Source organism: Erythrolamprus reginae, chromosome 2, assembly GCF_031021105.1.
Source record: "Erythrolamprus reginae isolate rEryReg1 chromosome 2, rEryReg1.hap1, whole genome shotgun sequence".
In the NCBI taxonomy this organism is placed as follows: domain Eukaryota; kingdom Metazoa; phylum Chordata; class Lepidosauria; order Squamata; family Dipsadidae; genus Erythrolamprus; species Erythrolamprus reginae.
The window spans coordinates 237,187,836-237,213,523 of NC_091951.1; the positions used below are offsets into that span (position 1 = coordinate 237,187,836).

The 25,688-nt window shown below is 41.9% G+C and overlaps 1 protein-coding gene across 1 annotated transcript in view; it reads right to left on the reverse strand.

The window, feature by feature from the left end:
* Nucleotides 1–25,688, reverse strand: part of GNE (glucosamine (UDP-N-acetyl)-2-epimerase/N-acetylmannosamine kinase) — a 79,026-nt gene that overhangs the window by 35,780 nt on the left and 17,558 nt on the right. The window contains 4 exon segments of the mRNA XM_070742290.1: nucleotides 17–229; nucleotides 756–908; nucleotides 1,436–1,887; nucleotides 3,994–4,202. Coding sequence (XP_070598391.1) covers nucleotides 17–229; nucleotides 756–908; nucleotides 1,436–1,887; nucleotides 3,994–4,202 — 1,027 coding nt within the window.

The following is a 25,688-nucleotide window of genomic DNA, read 5'->3' on the forward strand; positions in this document are numbered from 1 at the left end:
TGCTGTTTTTAAATACCTGTTTCTCTCCCTATCTGACGGGTTCCAAGATTGATGACAGGAGTTCCAAATGCCCCAACTTCACGTACACCACAGCTGCTGTTCCCAATCATGCAGCCTGCATGAGCCAATAGCTGGATGAACTGGTCGAAGGGAACATTTTTTACTGCGCGGAAATTTGGGTGATGCTCAATGCCTTTCTTCCTCATTACCCGAACCATTTCTTTGCTCCCTAGGATAAAAAAGACTTTTAATAAATTTTGAATAAGCGTAAGGGGACTATGAAGGTATACAGAAATTATTACAAGCCACTTTGCATAATGAAATCAGAAGATAATCAGATCAATCATTGTAATTCTTTTTTAAGATAATCTGTCAAAATTATACAAATACGTATAAGAATATTATTACAATTACATAAGTATGATTTAAATAACAAATAATATTAATACTATCATTACTATCTGTATTCAAATGAATGATACCCAGATGCCTCATTGTTCATGTATTGATACTGATGTATATTCAAAAACATTTTCAAAAGTAATTAAATATATATAATCTTTATATCAGTGTTCCATGTAATGGACCGGTGTTCCAAGTACAGTAATTGCTTAGTGATCCTAATTACTGTTGATAATCAAGGATATCAAAGAAGTGAAAGTGGAATAATCATAGCACTATCACTTAAATTTTATATATATTTTTACATTTCTAATACAGTACGTTAACATAATAATAACAGTCATATCACTCACCTGCATCAATATTTGGGAATAAAACCAAAGTCCTCTTGTTAAAGGAGATGAGGGCATCCAAAGTTAGTTCAAACATTTTTACAGAATGTTTAATGTCTGTGGTCACAGGATGCTGTAATGCGATTATATACTCTTTTGGCTTCACGTCTTCACCTGTGAAAACAATGTAAATGTACTGTGTGCATGCATGCATACACACTTAAAAAGCAAAATTTGAGTTACCAAAAAACAGCAAGCACAGAATTCATTTAAAGACCATGGTGTTGCCTTAATGGCATTCAGAAAAAAAGAGTTGTAATGTCAAATCTGGTCATGTGATGCCTCCATTTATGACCACGGTCATAATTCCGTGCTCAGTTACAAGTGTAAGTCAAGGACTACCTGTAAAAACATTCTAACGTGAAAAGAATGCTGATAAAATTAATCTAGACTTCTGTTCCAGGGTGCAGTCATGGAATTTATATTATAAATTCTAATATATAATCCAGAGACAAACATTTTTGGTAGTTATCAAATTGTAACTACCAACTATAATGGCAAACCCCGACAGGTGTCAGATAAACCTCTTTTTGCTATGTGCCTGGGATGATACAATAAGATTAAGGGGCAATACCAATCTGATGGGTTGTACTCTGCTTCATGAAACGGTAGCCTTACATATACATACAGAACTCATTTACCTAACCACATTCGAATAACGCTCATATAATCCTTATTTTTGGCAGACAGCAGTTTATCGTACGAAGGGCATCCGGCCAGAAGAATGCGATCATGGTCTTCACACATAGAGATCAAATGCTGTTCTGCACTTCTTGTGCAACACACGTGGTAATGAGCCAGCTTGGTAATGGCATGCCTGATGGAATCGTCTATTGTCCCGCTGACTTCTCCACCTTCAATATGAACAATCCGAATGTTCATTAAGGCAGCAGAGGTAGCGAGCGCTAAAGCATCAAATCGGTCTCCGTGGACTATCATTATGTCAGGTTTCAAGCGATTGAGCACATCGGGCAACTTGACTAAGGCAAGACCAACGGATTCCACCATAGCTGCTTCATCCTCGCCTCTTACTATTGTGTGTAATCTGGTGTGGATGTCAAAGTCATCTTGTTCAATCATACGGTAGGTATTTCTGGAATGAGGGAAGAGGAAAAGTGCTTAGATTGCACTGACATACACTGACAACATTGAAGTGACAGATTCAGCATGCTAGTTACAGAAATTAAATTATATTTCTCTGACAAGATAATGATGGGTACAGTAGTCCCTCGCTATACCGCGCTTCACCTACTGCGGCTTCACTTCATCGCGGGTTTCTGAGGAAGTCGATTTAAACAGCCCGCCGAACTCGGTCGGCAGGTTTTTTTAAAAAAATAAATAAATCTAAAATTGTAAATACTGTATTTAAATACTGTATCTAAAATAAATACTGTGTGGGAAGGGTTTATAAACACTTAAAACAATGAAAACTTACCAAAGAATTACAATATAAATACTTAAATAAGTACTATCAGTCGATAAATTCCCCATCGCGGATTTCACCTATCGCGGCCAGGTCTGGAACGTAACACCAGCGATAGGTGAGGGGCTACTGTAATATGAATAGCTTCGACCCAAAGAATGTAATAAATAATAGCAGTAATAATAATAATAATAATAATAATAATAATAATGACTGTAGCAAAAATAGTCCCAATAGTAATAGGTGCCTTCAATGCAATCCCAAAACAACTGGAGCACCACCTGAACACCATCAACATTGACAAAATCACCATCAGTCAATAGCAAAAGGCAGCTTTATTCAGAATAGTTTGCATCCTGAGATGATATCTGTAACATCATTAAACATTCACATCTGCCTATTCTAGATCTATGAAAGTAATCAACCGATAGATAAAAAATGTCAAATTCAATCTTAAACCTCTGGCTGACAGTAGAACCAATCATCATCATCATCAAGTATCATTAATAAAACCATTATGTAAGTAAGGGTTGTACAGATAGTCCTCGACTTACGATCACAACTGAGCCCAGAATGTCCATTGCTAAGCAAGATTTAATAAATAATAACAGTATTATTTAATTATTTAATAAATAATAACAGTGAGTTTGATTCCCATTTTATGACCTTTCTTGCCACAGTTGTTAAATGTCCCTGCAGGTGTTAGGAGGTAATAACGTGGTTGTCAAGTGAATCTTGCTTGTCAGAAGGTTGCAAAAGGTGATCACTTGACCCCTGGACATCGTAACTATGATAAATACATGTTAGTTACCAAGTGCTTGACCATGTGACCATGGGGATCCTACCACCATCGTAAGTGTGAAAAACTGTCATTAGGTCACTTTTTCCCCGAGCTATTGTAACTCTGAATGGTCTCTACACAAATGGCTATAAGTCCAGAACTACCTGTATCTGCAGTGCTCCTCCAAGATAGGTATAGCAAGCATCGGTTAAGTCTCATGACACTGTTCCCAAATATTAAGAAATGTCGACTTCAGAAATTATTGAGAAACGCATACAATTTAGCAAATGAAGAAACATCTCTTCAGAGATATCTGTTGCAAAAATGAAGAACTGGGACAGATTGTCACTGGTTTCTGTTGCTATTCTCAGAATCATTACAACAGGAAATTGTAACATGGTTGTTCCTAAAAAGATAGAGATCTGAAGTATAGATTCCTGGTAAGCCAACTTGGTATTATTATAGGAGGAGAATGATTCAAATGTATGAATTGGTTCTTATCTGTTTTGATGACTGCATGAAAATTTGTAGGATCAGCAAGTGTTCTAAGTCAATACAGGTTATCTTCATTTAAAGACCAGCTCTTAACAACTGGTCAAAGTTAAGACAGATTTTTAAAAATGTTACTTATAACTCAGAGTTACAACTTCTGTATGCTCATTTTACACACTAACCCATGATCACATGATTCATTTACCACTGGTTACAATGTACTATGGCCATATGAACTATGATTTGTGACTGTTTTGCCAATTTGCTTAAAGACCAAATGGTTTGCTTAATGACAATCTGCTTAACAACCAATGACTTGCTTTGCAACCATCATAAAATGGTTCTAATTGGTGACCAAAATGACTTACAATCAAAATTCCAGGCCCAGTTGTGGCCATTAAGTAAGGACTATCTTTGAACCTGGAACAAAGAAAACAATCTTAAGAAAACTGTCCCCACCATTCTAGTTAAGCATGTTTGAAGAAATAAAGTATGCATCTTACCCATAATCGTCAATCAGATGAGAGCCCAAAACCACAATATCCAGTTCAAAGAACTGTGGTTCTGATTTAAGACCATACATGATTGGGGCCAATTTTGAATAATCTGCTCTGTTACATGTAGCAACACAAACCCGAAGTTTCTGGTTGTTTCCATTCTTCTCCATTACTTCTTTTTGCTTTTGCTTAGTAAGGGTCTTGAAATAAAGCTCCTGGAATATAATTAAACAGGGATTAGTACACTGGGAACATGTAGAGTATATTGAATACAGTAATGGATTTATATAGCAATAGCGCTTAGACTTATATACCACTTTACAGCTCTCTCTAAGTGATTTACAGAGTCAGCATATTGCCCCTAACAATCTGGGTCCTCATTTTACCCACCTCGGAAGGATGGAAGGTTGAGTCAACTCTGAACCTGGTAAGCTTTGAACTGCCAAATTGCAGGCAGCCAGCAGTCAGCAGAAGTAGCCTACAGTACTACACTTTAACCACTACAACGTGTTCCAACTAGACAATAAATAAACCAGATTTTGGGCCAGGAATAAACTTTATAGCCAGTGTAAGTCAAAGAATTGTAATGACACAGGAATGGAGATTTCTCCCTAATAAACTGGGCCAGGCACTGTTTGGAACAACTACAATTGAGAAGACCCCACATTCAGGATAATAGATATGCAAAGAAAAAAAATCATGATAGAGGTAAAACTAGTTAAATGCAATTTAATGTTTGTTCACAACATAATATTTATTATATAATTACATGTTATTTTCCCCCCATATCCAATCCAGTGATTGAGAAATACCGTACAGTACTTGCTCTATAATTCTCCTCCCCACATTTTTAAAACTACGATCCAGTTGAATGTAATTAGACCAACTGAAGTTAAATTATACAGGATATACTTAGAATTACTACTTTCAGTAATACTAATGGATGAAATATAATGAGCTGAAGTTAAATTCACTTTAAAACCTCTAGCCATTGAAATTTTAAAGTATGCTTCCTACAGTATTTTTCCAAGTATTTTCAAATAATTGGTTCCAAGTACAGTAATGAATAGGGATTTTTCAGTAATCAGTTTATGAGTCTATCAAAAGCAGAAGAGGTAAAAGAAACTATTACTTTCTTATAAAACAATATATTATCAGTTGAAAAAAGAAATTTTGGAAAGAAGGTTAAATTATTCTCTAATTGGTTGACGGGATTATATAATCAAGTCTCAAGTTTCTTCTGCTATGGCTACGAAAAACTATTTATTTTGTAAGGTGTTTTCTACTTTTAAAAACTACATCTGTAATTATTTATTTGTCACTAAGGTTATTTCTCATGCAAAGTTTTTTCTGAACTAAAAGGAAACTGCAACATAGAACAACTCATATTTTTGCTAGTTTATAAAAGGAAAAAGATTTTCTCTTCTCAGTTCCCCACAGATAAGAGAATACAGATTTCTCATATCAATCCTACGCACCAGATCTCATCATATCACAATTATTTGAATCAGATATAGTTTCCTTTGCCTACCACAAATGCTTAAGAACTTTCTAGAGTACAGTGATCCCTCGATTTTCGCGATCTCGATCTTCGCGAAACGCTATATTGCGATTTTTCCCACCCGATGACGTCACTCTCTTCCTTCCTTTCTCATCTTTCTTTCTCTCTCTCTTTCTCTATCTTGCTTCTTCCTCTCTCACACTCTCTTCCTCCCTCTCTCATCTCTTTCTTTCCTTCTCTCTCTTTCTCTATCTCTCCCCCTCTTGCTGGCGGGCGGCGGGCGGGCGGGCGAGCGGGGGCATCAGCGAGGAGCCGGGGTTTCCCCTTTGCGTGGGCGGCGGGGAAACCCCGATCTTCGTCTGCTCGCTGCTGCTGCGCTGCCGAGCAGATCAGCTGCTGGGCGGCCGCAGCAGCAGCGAGCAGACGAAGATCGGGGTTTCCCCGCCGCCCACGCAAAGGGGAAAGCCCGATTCGGCTCCTCGCTGCTGCCGCCGAGCAGATCAGCTGCTGGGCGGCCGCAGCAGCAGCGAGCAGACGAAGATCGGGGTTTCCCCGCCGCCCACGCAAACTCCACCATCTGCGCATGCGCGGCCATGGAAAAAGGGCGCACATGCGCAGATGGTGTTTTTACTTCCGCAACCCTACATCGCGAAAAATCGATTATCGCGAGGGGTCTTGGAATGGAACCCTCGCGATAATCGAGGGATCGCTGTATTACATTTTATTTTGAATGTATTTCTTTAAATTTGGAGGAAGCTTATCTAATCACAATTCAATTTTTTGTTATACAGTACTAATATACAGATATATTACTTTTGCTTTGCCATATGAAAAAGCAGCTATAAATTTGTAATAATTAAAGAGCTTCCTATTATAATATATTAAAAAAATAACTTTTCAATCCTTTCAGTGAAGCAAAATATGTAACCTGCAAAATCTCCAATTTCTTGGTGCCTACGTACAAGCCAAGACAATAAGGATTTTTTTTCCCTCTCACTCCTACAAATCTCACTAATTTTTATTATTTATTCACTTTATTCAATTTATTAAGGCCTCCCAACTCCAAAATGTCTCTGGATAGCTTGACCCTGAAATAAAGGTAATGTTGTATATTTGAATAAACATGATTCAGATTCTGAAATGTCAGATGTTAACTGACCAGCATTTATGATATAAAGTGCTTACACAAGAGGTCATGTAGCTGAGAGACAAGATTTATTATGTCTTAAAGGGAAATGAAAATAACAATAGATAGATAACAATAGATAACAGTTTTGGAAATCCAAAGATAATTTTTCTTACAATTCATACAATCCCTCCACATGAATACTATAATTAAAGAATACAACATTGAGACATTTAATGTTTTACAGGATAAATTCAGATCAGTTTTATTGATCTATTTTATAACAAATACATGGGACAATAAGCTCCAAGAACCGATTATATATTGTAATTAGAATGGTATCTTTCCCCAGAACAGTAATTAAATGTAGAGAAAAAAGTTTTTTTAATATCCAAAAGAGTAACTTTCTATTAACACCTAAAGCAGTCAAATTTGCTTCAATCATTTATTCCACTTTAATACCAAGAAACCTTACTTAGCTCTGCTTTATTGTGCAAGTAAAGATTAAATATTAGCATTCAGTGTTATCTCCCTCAGATTTAGTCCATTTAAGTACCCAATGAGCAATTATTAACTCACAAATTACTGTTCTAGTATTATGTAGTTTTCTAATTAGATATATGCCAAATAACTCAATTAACCCTTTAAATAAGAAAGTATATTAAAATGTTTGATCAATTTAAATGCTGAATGAGCAAATGGAATGCAAAATAGAACTCCAACAGATTAGTAGAAAATTAAATTCTATAAAATAGAAAAGCAATGGAAATAAACTATGCATACTTTCTGAATCTGTTTTTCACCCTTCATTTCATCTAGGTTTCTTAAGTGTCAGACATACTGTCTCTACAAAAGGAAAATAAGGAACACAGGATAAACACATATATCTACTCCCCAATGCAACCAGCACAGATCAAATTGCTATTGATTTTTTAATACATCTTATCTGTCAAGTTCATTGTAATATTTTCCTCCTGTTTGATTAGAGGAAAACAACTTTAGAAAGTATTTAGAAACAGCAATCGGTGTACATTTTTCAGTCTACACTTAAATCAATGACACTGACTTCCAACATGTTTAAAGGCTAGTTCAGTGATGGCGAACCTGTGACACGGGTGCCACAGGTGGCACGCAGAGCCATATCTGCTGACATGCTAGCTGCTGCCCTAGCTCAGCATGTGTGTGCTGGCCAGCTAATTTTTGGCTCGCACAGAGGCTCTGGGAGGGTGTTTTTGGCTTTCAGAGAGCTTCTGGGGGGATTGGGGAGGTCATTTTTACCTTCCCCCAGCTCCAGGGAAGCCTTTGGAGCTTGGCGAGGGCGAAACACGAGCCTATTGGACCCACCAGAAGTTGTGAAAGATGCCATTCCAGAGTACCTCCGGGGAAGGGGGGGGGCTGTTTTCGCCCTCCCCAGGCATTGAATTATGGGTGTGGGCACACATGCTCTTTCGGCACCCAAGGAAAGAAAAGGTTCACCATCACTGGGCTAGTTCATAAGGCTGGTATATTACCTGCATCTTAGGGTCACTAATATTTGAAAGTATAACTCATCCCTGACTGCATCTGAAATGAGATTTTAAAAGTTTAATTACCATTAAAAAATTAAAATGTTTGGCTGAAACTTGAATTGTTTCCCACCGCAGCACCTACACAGTATAGTGCTACAGTACTACACACGCTCTAACCAAACCCAAAATGTACCGCATGTATCCAATTTTTTGGCTTGCTTTCAATAGCGGGTTGCTACCGGTATAGAAAAAGCCTCACCGGTAGCATAAGTTGAGCTGTGTGTGTAGCTTCATGCCTCCAGCATGCGCATGCATGCAACTGAGTGAGATTCTGCGCATGCGCATGCGCAAGAAGCAAAATCTGAAATATTTTGGCAATGTTTTGCTTCTGCGCATGTGCAAAAACAAAAAAAATGCTGAAATCTCACGCACATGCATGTCCCCTTGCAGGATTTTGCTTCCTGAGCATGCACAGAAAGCAAAATCTCACAAAGATTTCGGCGATGTTTTGCTTCTGCGCATGTGCAGAAGCAAAAAAAAATGCTGAAATCTCACGCACATGCGTGTCCCCTTGCAGGATTTTGCTTGCTGAGCATGAGCAGAAGCAAAATCTCACGCACCAGTAGCGGAGGGAGCAGCAACCCCCACCTGCTTGCTTTGCCTGCAGTGAATGAAGAGGAATTATCTTGGGCCACATATACAGGTAATCTGAGCCCAAAATTTCTACTGCTAGTTGAGAATTTTGCCCCATTTTACGACCTTTCTTGCCACATTTGTTAAGCGAATCACTTCAGTTGTTAAGTTAGTTACAGGGTTGAGAAGTGAATGTGGCTTCCTCTTTGACTTTGCTTGTCAGCAGGTCACAAGGGGATCACATGACCCCGGGATATTGCAAAGATCGTACATATGAGACAGTTGCCAAGCCCTTGAATTTTGATCACATGACCATGGAGATGCCACAACGGTCATAGGTGTAAAAAACAGCCTCAAGTCACTTTTTTCAAGGCCACCATAACTTTGAACAGTCACTGCTGTAAAGACAAGAGCTACTAGTAAAATATATAATATACACTGCTCAAAAAAAATAAAGGGAACACTTAAGCAACACACTATAACTCCAAGTAAATTAAGCATAGAAACATAGAAGATTGACAGCAGAAAAAGACCTCATGGTCCATCTAGTCTGCCCTTTCCTGTATTTTATCTTAGGATGGATATATGTTTATCCCAGGCATGTTTAAATTCAGTTACTGTGGATTTACCAACCAGGTCTGCTGGAAGTTTGTTCCAAGCATCTACTACTTTCAGGAAAATAATATGTTCTCACATTACTTCTAATCTTTCCTCCAACTAACCTCCGATTGTGAAATCAAACTGTTCACTTAGGAAGCAACACTGATTGACAATCAATATCATATGCTGTTGTGCACATTCAACTTTGTACAGAACTAAGTATTCAATGAGAATATTTCATTCATTCAGATCTAGGATGTGTTATTTGAGTATTCCCTTTATTTTTTTGAGCAGTATAGTTAACGTATATAAATAACATGACCTTAAAAGTTTACCATCTTGTGAGGGCTACTTTACTAGTTGTCTAGGAACAAATGCGGCCAATGGGCTGCAGGTTAGACAAACCTGCTCTAGATAGTTCACAATAAAAATTTATAAAACAAATCCAGCAACTTTCTGGAAAAGTCAGAATCAGCCTTATAGTGTAAACCAAGCCTACCGTAACACAAAAAGGCACAATAATGTTGTCTCCAAATGACCAGCAGAAAACTGTTTTAACACCTTTCTAAACAGGGGAGGGGGAATGTCATATTAACTTTGGTGGTACAGTGGTACCTCATGATACGAACCCCTCGTCATACGAACTTTTCAAGATACGAACCCAGGGTTCGGAAATTTTTTGCCTCTTCTTACGAACTTTTTTCACCTTACGAACCTGCCGTGGGCCGCTGGGATGCCCCACCTCCAGACTTGAGTTCCTCCCATTTTTTCCCACCCTGTCCTGCCCCATTCTCCCCTCTGGATCTCCATGGGTTTCCTCCGTTTTTCTCCACCCTGTCCTTCCCCATTCTCCCCTCTGGATCTCCATGGGTTTCCTCCGTTTTTCTCCACCCTGTCCTGCCCCATTCTCCCCTCTGGATCTCCATGGGTTTCCTCCGTTTTTCTCCACCCTGTCCTTCCCCATTCTCCCCTCTGGATCTCCATGGGTTTCCTCCGTTTTTCTCCACCCTGTCCTGCCCCATTCTCCCCTCTGGATCTCCATGGGTTTCCTCCGTTTTTCTCCACTCTGTCCTGCCCCATTCTCCCCTCTGGATCTCCATGGGTTTCCTCCGTTTTTCTCCACTCTGTCCTGCCCCATTCTCCCCTCTGGATCTCCATGGGTTTCCTCCGTTTTTCTCCACCCTGTCCTTCCCCATTCTCCATGGGTTTCCTCCGTTTTTCTCCACTCTGTCCTGCCCCATTCTCCCCTCTGGATCTCCATGGGTTTCCTCCGTTTTTCTCCACCCTGTCCTTCCCCATTCTCCATGGGTTTCCTCCGTTTTTCTCCATCCTGTCCTTCCCCATTCTCCATGGGTTTCCTCCGTTTTTCTCCACCCTGTCCTTCCCCATTCTCCATGGGTTTCCTCCGTTTTTCTCCACCCTGTCCTGCCCCATTCTCCCCTCTGGATCTCCATGGGTTTCCTCCGTTTTTCTATACTCTGTCCTGCCCCATTCTCCCCTCTGGATCTCCATGGGTTTCCTCCGTTTTTCTCCACTCTGTCCTGCCCCATTCTCCCCTCTGGATCTCCATGGGTTTCCTCCGTTTTTCTCCACTCTGTCCTGCCCCATTCTCCCCTGTGGATCTCCATGGGTTTCCTCCGTTTTTCTCCACTCTGTCCTGCCCCATTCTCCCCTCTGGATCTCCATGGGTTTCCTCCGTTTTTCTCCACCCTGTCCTTCCCCATTCTCCATGGGTTTCCTCCGTTTTTCTCCACCCTGTCCTGCCCCATTCTCCCCTCTGGATCTCCATGGGTTTCCTCCGTTTTTCTCCACCCTGTCCTTCCCCATTCTCCATGGGTTTCCTCCGTTTTTCTCCACCCTGTCCTGCCCCATTCTCCCCTCTGGATCTCCATGGGTTTCCTCCGTTTTTCTCCACTCTGTCCTGCCCCATTCTCCCCTCTGGATCTCCATGGGTTTCCTCCGTTTTTCTCCACTCTGTCCTGCCCCATTCTCCCCTCTGGATCTCCATGGGTTTCCTCCGTTTTTCTCCACTCTGTCCTGCCCCATTCTCCCCTCTGGATCTCCATGGGTTTCCTCCGTTTTTCTCCACTCTGTCCTGCCCCATTCTCCCCTCTGGATCTCCATGGGTTTCCTCCGTTTTTCTCCACTCTGTCCTGCCCCATTCTCCCCTCTGGATCTCCATGGGTTTCCTCCGTTTTTCTCCACCCTGTCCTTCCCCATTCTCCATGGGTTTCCTCCGTTTTTCTCCACTCTGTCCTGCCCCATTCTCCCCTCTGGATCTCCATGGGTTTCCTCCGTTTTTCTCCACTCTGTCCTGCCCCATTCTCCCCTCTGGATCTCCATGGGTTTCCTCCATTTTTCTCCACTCTGTCCTGCCCCATTCTCCCCTCTGGATCTCCATGGGTTTCCTCCGTTTTTCTCCACCCTGTCCTTCCCCATTCTCCATGGGTTTCCTCCGTTTTTCTCCACTCTGTCCTGCCCCATTCTCCCCTCTGGATCTCCATGGGTTTCCTCCGTTTTTCTCCACTCTGTCCTGCCCCATTCTCCCCTCTGGATCTCCATGGGTTTCCTCCGTTTTTCTCCACTCTGTCCTGCCCCATTCTCCCCTGTGGATCTCCATGGGTTTCCTCCGTTTTTCTCCACTCTGTCCTGCCCCATTCTCCCCTCTGGATCTCCATGGGTTTCCTCCGTTTTTCTCCACCCTGTCCTGCCCCATTCTCCCCTCTGGATCTCCATGGGTTTCCTCCGTTTTTCTCCACTCTGTCCTGCCCCATTCTCCCCTCTGGATCTCCATGGGTTTCCTCCGTTTTTCTCCACTCTGTCCTGCCCCATTCTCCCCTCTGGATCTCCATGGGTTTCCTCCGTTTTTCTCCACTCTGTCCTGCCCCATTCTCCCCTCTGGATCTCCATGGGTTTCCTCCATTTTTCTCCACTCTGTCCTGCCCCATTCTCCCCTCTGGATCTCCATGGGTTTCCTCCGTTTTTCTCCACCCTGTCCTGCCCCATTCTCCCCTCTGGATCTCCATGGGTTTCCTCCGTTTTTCTCCACTCTGTCCTGCCCCATTCTCCCCTCTGGATCTCCATGGGTTTCCTCCGTTTTTCTCCACTCTGTCCTGCCCCATTCTCCCCTGTGGATCTCCATGGGTTTCCTCCGTTTTTCTCCACTCTGTCCTGCCCCATTCTCCCCTCTGGATCTCCATGGGTTTCCTCCGTTTTTCTCCACTCTATCCTGCCCCATTCTCCCCTCTGGATCTCCATGGGTTTCCTCCGTTTTTCTCCACCCTGTCCTTCCCCATTCTCCATGGGTTTCCTCCGTTTTTCTCCACTCTGTCCTGCCCCATTCTCCCCTCTGGATCTCCATGGGTTTCCTCCGTTTTTCTCCACTCTGTCCTGCCCCATTCTCCCCTCTGGATCTCCATGGGTTTCCTCCATTTTTCTCCACTCTGTCCTGCCCCATTCTCCCCTCTGGATCTCCATGGGTTTCCTCCGTTTTTCTCCACCCTGTCCTTCCCCATTCTCCATGGGTTTCCTCCGTTTTTCTCCACTCTGTCCTGCCCCATTCTCCCCTCTGGATCTCCATGGGTTTCCTCCGTTTTTCTCCACTCTGTCCTGCCCCATTCTCCCCTCTGGATCTCCATGGGTTTCCTCCGTTTTTCTCCACTCTGTCCTGCCCCATTCTCCCCTCTGGATCTCCATGGGTTTCCTCCGTTTTTCTCCACTCTGTCCTGCCCCATTCTCCCCTCTGGATCTCCATGGGTTTCCTCCGTTTTTCTCCACCCTGTCCTGCCCCATTCTCCCCTCTGGATCTCCATGGGTTTCCTCCGTTTTTCTCCACCCTGTCCTTCCCCATTCTCCCCTCTGGATCTCCATGGGTTTCCTCCGTTTTTCTCCACCCTGTCCTGCCCCATTCTCCCCTCTGGATCTCCATGGGTTTCCTCCGTTTTTCTCCACTCTGTCCTGCCCCATTCTCCCCTCTGGATCTCCATGGGTTTCCTCCGTTTTTCTCCACTCTGTCCTGCCCCATTCTCCCCTCTGGATCTCCATGGGTTTCCTCCGTTTTTCTCCACTCTGTCCTGCCCCATTCTCCCCTCTGGATCTCCATGGGTTTCCTCCATTTTTCTCCACTCTGTCCTGCCCCATTCTCCCCTCTGGATCTCCATGGGTTTCCTCCGTTTTTCTCCACTCTGTCCTGCCCCATTCTCCCCTCTGGATCTCCATGGGTTTCCTCCGTTTTTCTCCACTCTGTCCTGCCCCATTCTCCCCTCTGGATCTCCATGGGTTTCCTCCGTTTTTCTCCACCCTGTCCTGCCCCATTCTCCCCTCTGGATCTCCATGGGTTTCCTCCGTTTTTCTCCACTCTGTCCTGCCCCATTCTCCCCTCTGGATCTCCATGGGTTTCCTCCGTTTTTCTCCACTCTGTCCTGCCCCATTCTCCCCTCTGGATCTCCATGGGTTTCCCTCCCCCCACTCCGTTCGCCTCAGCTTCGTCTGCCGGCAGCTTTTTTTTTTAAGCCTTAATGTTTTGGATTTTCCTAATCGGCTTGCACACATTATTGGCTTTTCCATTGATTCCTATGGGAACATTGTTTCATCTTACGAACTTTTCACCTTACGAACCTCGTCCTGGAACCAATTAAGTTCGTAAGATGAGGTATTACTGTATATGGAAGAAAAAAAATTCTACAGAATTGGGGTAGCCACTAAGGACAACTGTTATTTAGTTCCCAAACTTTGGAGACAAGAAACTGAAAGCATCTCTCATGAATAGGAGTATGATGGGCAGACGTAACTCAAAACCATGTTAGGATTTTACAACTTGCAGTTCTGTGAATCTACTTAGAAACCTATTGATAACTGATGCTCCACACACAATATTTGAATTACATTGCGCTCAGATGCAAGCAAGTGGGTGTTGTTTTGTGGACCATTTGCCAAATATTTTTCAAAGGCTCTGGTGGAATTATTTCAGAAAGGAGGGCAGTGAAAACATTGGATGCCTTTGAACTGAAAGCAAAGATAACTGACTGGTTTTATTCCTCTCGTTTTATTCAACTGTACAATTTTTGTTTTACATAAAAACCCCTGGGGCTGAAGGTGAAAACGGAAGCAGTATGCTCTGTCCCATAATTGGGTAGACCAAATTGCCCAGATAGACTGATCCCACTGAAGAAAAACACTCCACCATATATAGTGGTACCTCAACTTGCGAACTTAATTTGTTCCGTGACCAGGTTCTTAAGTAAAAAAGTTTGTAAGAAGAAGCAATTTTTCCCATAGGGATCAATGTAAAAGCAAATAATGCGTGCGATTGGGGAAACCACAGGGAGGGTGGAGGCCCTGTTTCCTCCCAGGAGATTCCTAGAGGCGCCCCACGGAGGCTTCTTCCCGCCTTTTCCGGCCCTGTTTCCTCCCAGGAGATTCCTAGAAAGCCCCCACAGAGGCTTCTCCCTGTCTTTTCCGGTTACAATTTTGGAGGCTTGGGTTTGTAAGTGGAAAATAGTTCTCGAGAAGAGGCAAAAAAAATATTATGATTTTTATTTATTAGACTTGTATGCCGCCCTTCTTCGAGGACACCCAGTTCTTATCTAGAAAAATTTGTAACTAGAGGTGTTCTTAGGTAGAGGTACTTTTAACATTTTTTTCTTTCCAGTCTATTTGGAAGGGTTCATATAATTAAATAATTGTCCTAGTACAGTATCCTATATGAGCCCTAGACTCCACCCACCACAAATGGTTTCAGGTTTTAAAACACTTTTTAAAAAAATACAATAACCTGGTCAATATCTTCCTTTTGACAAATTTACTCTTACCAGGAAAATTTAAGCATTTATGAGCTTCAAGTTAATTCTATTTTTTTTTAGTTTTGACTTGTCAGTTAAGAGTGTTCTGTATTATAATAGAATTATTCAACCATAGTCACTTTATTTTATTTGTATTTAATGTTTTATCTTTATTATACTTTTTTTTAGATTTAAACATTTGATTTTAAACATGTTTTTATATTTTTTTAGCTTCCAAAATTGTTTATGTCCCACCCTTCTTATACTAGTCTAGGACTGTAATAAAATTTTGATTTACAGTACTGATCTGTGTTCCTGAAGGTTATTTGTGCAGTTATGCATGAATCACCCAGAAACAGTCTTTCAATTATATAAAATAGTCACTGAATGAAGGACAGTGCTTTCAAATAGGTCTGGAAGGAAAGGGGAAGGGAAAACAGAAAGTATTTCCCACAATCTGCATCATAAGACTTCCAACAGCCTGAATCATAAGACACTGCTTTGCAGATCAAGCTTTGCTTATACAGTATTTAAATACACAATTTAAATTCTTCAATTGTGAAGAAGCTTCTTGGATGAGAAGTGAAAAGTCTTCAAAAAACCAAAATGAAACCAGAAAATCCAGTGGCCTCTTGAAAAAGCACTTTTCGGACAACCAAGACCTGGATGACTGATAATTTCCATAGACACTCTGCTGTTTATATATTTTATTTTATCCTGAAATGATCATAATTTTTTAAAATTAAGTTTTATTCATCTTCAAATCTTTTCTTTAAAACAATGATAGAACAGTATTTTGAGTAGTTCTGCATTGTTACATATGTCTGTTTTCTGTATACACAATCAAATTGCACTTATTATTTCTTCTATCCAGTAGGCTTATACATTTCTATTTACATATTTATATATGATATTCCATTATTAACTATGACTTTTCTTTTTCTTATTCTCAATCCACTGGTACCATCTTTCCCGTTAATTTTTTTTTTGCTAACTTCATCTAATTACCTTTTACTGCATATGATGAAATACTATTACCACGCTTTTAAAGACCCTACAGAATAATACATGTGCAATTATTTGGCCCAATTCCTACATCTCCAGGCTCTCAATTTTTTTTAAAAAAAACCTTCAGTAAGAGCATCTTGCAAGTAGCACTTGCTGAATATGAAAAGCCAGCAAAACACACTCAAAAAAAAAATAAAGGGAACACTTAAACAATATAACTCCAAGTAAATCAAACTTCTGTGAAATCAAACTGTCCACTTAGGAAGCAACACTGACAATCAATTTCACATGCTGTTGTGCAAATGGAATAGTTGTGCAAATGAAATATTCAATGACAATATTTCATTCATTCAGATCTAGGATGTGTTATTTGAGTGTTCCCTTTATTTTTTTGAGCAGTATACACACACACAAACAAACAAACAAACAATCCACGTGGCATCTGTTTTATGGGAGGTTTAATTTAATCGCCCAGTTAAAGATTAAAATAAAACGCTCCAGGCTGACAGTATTGCTTTACAAGGACATTCGGCTCCAGATCAGACCGGACTTGTTTGGATTTTGGATGGAGGAGCAAAACGGAGCGAACGAGAGGGTGGGGAGGGAGAGCCTCCAGCCTCCGATTGACACTGAAGGGGCATCCCCGGTGCTGGATGCCGGGTCCGCCTCCTATTTTTGCCCGCTACTTCTCTGAGGCAAAAGGTTCCCCTTTTTTTTTACAGCTGCTGCTGCCGCCTTTACTCCGCAGAGGTCCTATAAGGCCTTGCCGAAACGCCACGTCCGCCCAGGGATGCTTCTCTTCCCCCTCCCCGGCACTGCGCTAAACGGCGGCTCATGCCCGCCCCGCCCCGCCGCTCCAGCGTCCTGAGAAGAAAATGAAAGGCGGCCGCCTCTCTCTCTCTTCCGCCCTCACCCCGCTTCCCTTTTTACCTTTCTTTAATGCGCCCCGCTTCCCTCCCCACGCCTCGGGAGGCGGCCGCTCCCGTCCTCGCAGGCCTGTGGAGGAAGAGGCCTCCGCGCCTCGAAGCGGCGGCAGCAGCAGGCAGAGATGTGCGTGTGTCTGTGGTGGAAATGGCTCGGCCTCTGAAGCCTCGTGCGTGCGTGTGGCGGCGCTGTGAGGAGAGCCAGGCGAGGGAGGCCGGGAACCACACGCCGCCCGCGAAGTGCTCTGCCCCTTTTCTTCCGCTGCCGCCGCCTCGGCCTTTTCCTTCTCTCTCTCTCTGCTTAACAGAGACGAAAAGAAAAGGGGGTGGGTGGGAGGCACTTTGCTTCGCCCGGACGTTTCTCCGTGTTTCCATCCGAAGGCAACGCATGTGGCGTCCCTAGATTAGCCGCTTGGAGTTTCTGGCCCAGCCCTGTTTTGGCTTCAATAAAACTGACCCCGTTTAAACTTTTTGTTGCTGTGTGCAGTTTTGTTTATTTATTTATTTTGTTTATTTATTTTGTCCAAAACACAATAATACACAATGAAGGTTATAAAGCAGTGTTTCCCAACCTTGGCAACTTGAAGATATTTGGACTTCAACTCCCAGAATTCCCCAGCCAGCAAATGCTGGCTGGGGAATTCTGGGAGTTGAAGTCCAGATATCTTCAAGTTGCCAAGGTTGGGAAACACTGTTATAGAGGATATAGTAGAGAAGAAATACGAGATATAGGAGAGACTATAGGACAGGAGACGGGAGACACTCTAGTGCAGAGGTCCCCAACTGCCGGTCCGCGGACCGGGACTGGGCCGTTGAGGTTTTCCAGCCGGTCCGTGGCGGCGCTGCCATCCCGGCAGAGGACATTATGCAGGACAGGGTGGCTTCCGCGCCGCTCTGTCCCACTCATCGCCCGTATCCAGCAGATAGGCTTTGAGTTTTTGGCTGGGGGGGGAGAAGTAGGACCTTCCTAACTCCCCCCCCCAGCCAAAATCACAAAGCCAGGCAGCCCCCAGCCGCCAAAGGAGCCTCCTGATTCTCCCCGCCCTGTGGAGAAGTGTGGAGGGCTGCGTCACTAAGCTCCACCCCTCCATAACCCCACCCCCATATGACCAAAGACCCCCCCCCACCGGGCCATGGAAAACTGGTCTAGCTTAAAGCCGGTCCCTGGTGCAAAAAAGGTTGGGGACCTCTGCTCTAGTGCACTTATTATAAACATGTAAACAAACAAATAAAATAATACACTTCCTTCAACAATCCTTCACAACAAAATACCTTATTCCACCAAACTTGAAATACTGGGATTAGACAATTTACAACTATGTCGCCTCCGATCTGATCTAAATGTAGTTCATCAAATCATATACCAAAATGTCCTTCCTATTAATGACTACTTCACCTTCAACCGCAGCAATACATGAGCACATAATAGATTCAAACTTAATATAAGCTGCTCCAAGCTCGACTGCAGAAAATATGACTTCAGCAACAGAGTGATTTATTTATTTGTTTTGTCAAGTACGTATTGGTGTTATACAAAGATATAATATTTATATGCATGATACTAGTAAAAGAGAAACATTAGGATGGGACAGAAGCCACTCTGGTGCACTTAAGCACTTATGCTGGAATCATGTATTGGGTCCGTACGTGGAGGGGGGGATGGGGCACAGGTAGCTGAAATTGATCTGCGCACAGCTCTGGGTGACCAGTGGGCAGGTGCATGCGTTGGAGCAAGATTTGGCTTCTGCACATGCGTAAGAAGCAAAATCTCAGGAGAGGACGTGCTTGCACGAGAGATTTCTGTGATTTTTAAGTGATTTTTCACCAAAATCTCCATGCCCACACGTCTTCTCGCAATATTTGCTACTTGCGTATGCGCAGAAGACCAATCTTGCTCTGACACATGTGCCTGCCTGCCAGTCACCTGGAGCTGTGCATGCATCCCCACCGGTAGATGCGGTAAACTGGAAATCCCGCCTGCCTGGAATGCGCTACCTGACTGTGGTTTCGTCCCAAATCCCAAAAACTTTAACCTTAGATTGTCTACAGTCGATCTCTCCCCATTTCTAAGAGGTCTGTAAGATGTTCTGGATTCTGGTTGGAACTTTGGTTAAATTGGAAATAACGCTTACTGAATGCAGGATTTCATAAACAAAAGCTCCATCTTTATTTCTCTTCTCCATATTCAAAATGTATTACAGGCAATCACATTCCTTCCTCTCTTATCTTTAGCAATTAGAGCACACAAGAACATTCCTCCAGGCCTCCTCCCTTATCTTAAGATTTATGTCTATGCAGCGTAGTTCAAAGCACTAAGAACAGCTGTAAAATAGCAGAAAAAGAACTAACTCATTTCGTAGCCATACCGGCAAACGTCCATGATGGATTTACAACATTGAAAACTCCGCCCTTCTTCCCCGTTGGCACCTGGACGTGACAAATAAATCACTTCAGTAATTAACCTGTTCCTCCCCTTAATATCTCTTCCCTAACACTTGTTCCCTGCGCCTTTGAAACCTTCTGAAATGCGGATTAAACCATCTAGTATCTGTCTCTTCTTCACTGGAGTCTGGACTCATAGCAACATCCTGTGGCTGGCCTCCCACCTGTTCTGACACCTGTAATCCAGGACCTGCCACTAATTCATAAACACTATCTGTATCAGAGTCATCAAACTCTTCACCATCCTCCAACTGACCAGGAGTATATACAACATAAGGGGTGTGCATAAGGACTGTGCTTATCGTTTCTGTCCTACTGTCTTGTTGTCCTCTTTTATTGTTACTTTTTACTTATGTTATATAAACCACTACTATACTATACTTATTTGACAAATAAATAAAAAATAAAATAAAAATAAACAATGAAAGGGAGGAGGAGTTTGAGAAATAACGAGAGAGTTGAAGCTAGCTCCTTGAACTGCATCATTTGTGGCAAATTTTATAGCCCTCCCTTCTAAATCAAGTTTAAAACTATTCTCTCAAAGGACTGATTTCTCCAAATCTGGAATAGTTGTTGTCTTTTTTTAATGAAAGTGGCAACTTAATGTTGAAAGCCGCCCAGAGTCCGAGAAGAGATTGTCAGCATAGAAATGTAACAAATAAATAAATGCTACTGCTCCAGATGAATTCAAATTGTTTTTATATGTACTGTACTTCATTTTATGTTGTTTGGCTTTTTATCGTTAATATTTTTAAACTGACGTATTTACTATGTTTTTTAATGACTACTCTTCCCTCCTTATGATAATATTTGACTGTAATAAAGATAAACAGAGCTTCAATTTGATATGAGGATTAGAGTACAATATAAACCTTATCTTCTTTTCAGATTGACTCATAACTCTGGAGAAAGTATACAGTTTTCTTTTATCTATTTACCCATCCGGATCAAGTCTGTTTACCATGTTCCTCCAGACTGTGGTTTCTTATCCTGTATACAACTGACGCCCCTTCCCTGCTGCTTACAACAATTTGTTTCATGACCATTCAAAGTTGCAACAGCAATGAAAAAAGACTTGTGACCGTTGTCACAGATATGTTTGGTGCAGCATCCCCAGGGGTGGGCTGCTGCCCGGATGGTGGGGAACGCAGTGGGGTAGCAAAAATGGAGCTCCACCCCAGAGCACCCAATTTGCACTGAAAGATGCTGAAAGAAAATACAGGCATCCTACATAAGCCACACCCACAGTGTGGTAGTAAAAAAATTGGTAGCCCTTCACGGAGCATCACATGGTCATGTGATCAAAATTAAAAAATTAAAAAACTTATGATGGTTGCAGTGTCCCAAGGTCATGTGATTACTTTGGGTGGATTTTGACAAGCAAAGTCAATGGGGGAAACCAGATTCACTTAAATAAATGTGTTACTAATTTAACAACTGCAATGATTCACTTAACAACAAGTGACAAGAAAGTTGTAAAACAGGACAAAATTCATGTAACAAATGTCTCACTTAGGAACATAAATTTCAATTCTGACTGTGTGTAGAGGACTACCTGTACAGGTTTTGCATGAGGGGAATGAAATGAATTAAGAAAATTCCACTGCATTGATGTAACGATTAGCTATTACATCAATCCTTTTATGTTCCAATTTGATAATGGTGGAACTGATGATCTAATTTTATCTTCTAGTATTAGAATGAAGAGTACTTTCTTTCTTTCTTTCTTTCTTTTTCTTTCTCTCTCTCTCTCCTTCCTTCCTTCCTCCCTTCTTTGTTTTGTTTTGCTTTATTCTGTTTTCTTAAAAGGTCAAACTTTCATTGATTTACTGCAAGTACGAGGAGATAAATAGTGAAGAGGTAATCAAGGAAGTGGAAGTACAAGAATAATAAGTAATTTCTGCTTAGACTGAACCACAAGCCTTAGCAAAAAGAACAATTGTACAACTCTGGTGCTTACTGGATAATATTGTAATTCTCCCTCAAAGAAGAATTTGATGGTGCAAGCTATTTAGCAAATCTCAGGTGCATCCAGAAAGAGTCCTCATCTTCCTGTACTTGGACTTGCAACAGTAATGAGAAACACAATTCTCTTAAAATAGGCTTTGTTCTTAGTCTGAGTTCCGGAAGTCAATTGTGGATGAAAGGTGGAAAGGGTATGTCTTCCTGTTGTCATAATTGATTGGTAACATAACAGAAGGGTAAATAATTCACATACCAGAGATGTTTCCTCCTCTTTTTCTTATAAAGATGAAAAATGTATAAAACTGGTTGGTAATTTTCTACCCTGAGGAGTATTTTCTAAGGCACCTTGGATGTTGAAATCCCTACTGTTATAGAATTTCAGCATAGCACTATCTTAATTTTTTTAAAATTACAGTATTTCCTCAAAACCATTGGCCTCTTTTAGCATTCTAAATTCAAGATTAGAATCTCCTTTTCTTTTGCAGGACTTTCCTTCTCTCCCCACCCTTCATGTTTTCATCTTTGATGTTATTACAGACCTGCCCTGTATGATTTTAACTTCTCTTAGAAGTTCTTAGTAAGTTTTTTTCTGAGATCAACGTCAGCTTCCTTTTTCTTCTTGCCAATACTTACCATTTGTTCTGATATCTAGGAGCTTTCTTTTTGTTTCTTTGGCAGTTTGTCTCTGCATATTTAATTCTATTTACAAATTACAAAAGAAGTCAACTAATTAAAATACTAAGAAAAGAATCCTTGATTTACAACTGCCTTTTGCAAAACAGATAATACATTTATGAAGGCTATTCCTTAACATCTGGAACAATATCACTTTTCCAATGTCTCATTCTCTTTTAACATTAATTTTAAACAATCTGTCCATTTTTTTTGCTGTAGTAACTGACCATTTATTCCTCCTTTTGCCAGTAGTACAGTCAAATATATTTCTGTGTACACACACACATACCTTTTAGCAAGAAATCACATAGCAAGATAAAGGAATATTTAAAGAGAGAGGAAAGTTCTACTGATGAAATAGCAGTATGGCCTTATTGACATTCCAGATTCTTGAAAGAGAAAGTTCCTAGTAAATATTAACTCAAGGTATGTATGCCCAAACAATTTGATTAATGATGCAATGTACACTTAGTCAAAAGGTCAGCCAGTGGATTTAAGTACATGTGCCCGAAGAGCACTCTAGATGCTACAGCAGATTGCAAATGAACATTAACTTATTAGATCCCATTTCATGCTACATTCGGAGCAATTGATTCATTGCTTACAGTGAAAGCGTATTTATGCACATATAATTTTCACTTGCTAATTTCTCTATATGGGCCAGTTTGGTATAATGGTTAAAGGTACCAGGCTAGAAACTGGGAGACTGTGAGTTCTAGTCCTTTATTTAGCACAACTGGATGGATGTGGGCCAATCCTTCTCACTCTAAGAAGGAGACAAGAGCAAACTAATTCCAAAAACCCTTTCAAGGAAATTGCAGGTTCTAGTTCTGGCAATCACCAGGAGTCAAAAATTCACTTGAAAGCACAACTAAAACATCAAAAAAGAACCCCAATAATCTTTTTGTCATTTTTTTTAAGGAAGGTAAAACAATTAACTAAAATGCTAGTGATTTCCATTGTCTTGTACTAGAGCAGTGATGGGCAACCTTTTGAGCTTGGTGTGTCAAAATTCGCCAAAAAACCGAGCATAACTCGGGTGGTGTGTCACCTTGAGAAAAAAACATTCCCACTCTCTCACTCTCTTCCTTCCTCTCTCCTCTCTCACTCTTTCTTTCTTGCTCTCTCTCACTCTCTCTCTTCCTTCCTATCTTCTCTCTCTCTCTTTCTCTCTCTCTCTCCCTTCCTTTCTTTCCTTCTCTCTTCCTTCCACTTTTTTCTTTCTCTCTCTCTTTTCCTTCCTTCCCCTCTTCCCCTCCCTCTCCCTCTTTCTCCCTCTCTCCCTTTATATTTATCTCTTCCTTCCTTCCTCTCTTCCTCCCTTTCTCTCTCCCTCTCATTCACTTTTCTCTCCCTCCCTTCCCTCCCTCTCTCCTTCTTTCCTCTCCTCTTTCCCTCCCTCTCTTTCCCTTCTTTCTCTCCACATCTCCGGCGGGCAGCCGGCTTTGCTGATTTTCAAATGCGCTGCTTTCCTGCTGCAACTCTTTCCTGGGCAGGGGGGGCTACCCCCCAAACTGGTCAGATTCAAGAAAAAGCTTATCAAGGGGGGCGGGGGGTTGTAAAAATCTAGTTACAAGCCACCAAAGGAGGAAGCAAACGGCACGACGTCCACGCAGTTCTTTTTTTGGACTCTCTTTTTTGCGAGCCTGGCATGATTTCTTTTATTATAAATTAATAACCCCTCATACTTTATGTTTAAACCGGTAAGGGTTTACCTTAGCACAGTCTCCTGTAACAGCTATAAGAGGAAACGGCAATTAAGTTATTCCGCCCTCCCCGATGTGATTGACCCAAGGGGAGGGGACACCACATGCTGCTCCTGGAGGGAAAGAAGCAAAGGAGGGGAGGGGAGGTTGGAGTAGATTTCCTGGCGGAGCGATATTTGTTTACGGAATGAGCAGTTTAATGTAAGCAAAGTAGGACCCCCGGGTAAATAGCCCTGGAGTGAAATTAAAATTGCAACCAGCGCAATTTTTAAAAAATCGATGCAAAATTAAGGGGAGAGGAAAAATAATAATAATAATTGCGCTTGCTGTACCTGCTTGCAGTCGGTGGGAAATTGGAAAGTGGGGAGATTTGCATCTTGGCCACTCCCTAAAGCTCCCCGTGTCTCCGACGGCCGCTTGTCACCAAAAATGGCTACGCGTGTCAGTGCTGACACGTGTGTCATAGGTTCGCCATCACTGTACTAGAGGTACCATATTCGTGTATAGGTTATGAATAGGGATGCTAAGAGTTGTTCTACAATATTTGAAAGGCTACAGATTCCTTCACACAATCTAGACATTAATTAGATAGCCTGTGAAAATATTAAAATAATAATAAACTGTGAAATTTATCCTTTTTTTAAAAAAATGCTAGATCTGAAACTTTCTCAAATTCTCAAAATTTCATATTAGCTTCTGAATTAAAAGTTATTTTGAATTCAGAGACTTATCTCCAAGTAAGCAGCTATAAAATTGTCTAGGAATACAATCTCTTCTGAAATGGACACATTGAATATCTATATACAGTGGTACTTCTACTTAAGAATGCCTCTACTTAAGAACTTTTCTAGATAAGAACCGGGTGTTCAAGATTTTTTTGCCTCTTCCTAAGAACCATTTTCTACTTAAGAACCCAAGCCCGGGAAAAATTTCCAGTTTCCTACCATTCCCCCTTTAACCCTGGCCACCTCGGGCTTTTCTGGGCTGCCAGAGCCTTTCGGGGTGCTTAAGGAGGCTTTGGCAGTCCACAGCGAATGAAGCATTTTCCTTTCTCTGGGTGCTTGAAGAGGGAATAAACCTCTGCCAGTGCCCAGAGAAAAGAAACACTCCCTTCGCTCTGGGCAGCTCAGAGTGAACGGAGCGTTTTCCTTTCTCTGGGCACTTTGAGAGGGAATAAACCACTTTGTTGTGGTGACTCCCTAACACTGCCTCCCACACACCCGGCGCAAGGTTGCCTCCTGGAGTGTCTGGGCGCCGAAAGGCAAAAGGGGGCGCTTTGCCCTGGCCGAATCAACTCGGCTTCAGCCAAACCGAGGAGTCACAAAGCAAGTGAGCGAGAGAAGAGGGGAGCCCTTCAGCATGGGAAGGAAGAGGAAGCAGGTAGCAGCAGCAGCAGCCGCCTTTCTGTTAAAGAAATGAGAGGTTCCCCCCCTCTCGCCTGCCTGGGTTTCTTTCTCTGGTGCAGTGTATGGGAGGCAGCCTCGCGCCGGGTGTATGGGAGGTTCGTGCTTCTCCTTGCCACCTCAGATTCCCTCTTTTTTTTTAAGCCTTAAAGTTTTGGATTTTTTAAATTCCCCTTACCTCTTCCTTTGGCAGCGATTGTCCTCCTCCTCTTCTTCCTCCTCCTCCTCCCACCCAAATTCCGAGCTTTTATTTCTTTCCTAATGGGTTCGCACGCATTATTTGCTTTTACATTGATTCCTATGGGAAAAATTGCTTCTACTTACAAACGTTTCTACTTAAGAACCTGGTCACGGAACGAATTCAGTTCTTAAGTAGAGGTACCACTGTACTAGTAAAATTCTCCTGTTTCTGACCTTTAACTAGGTGACAG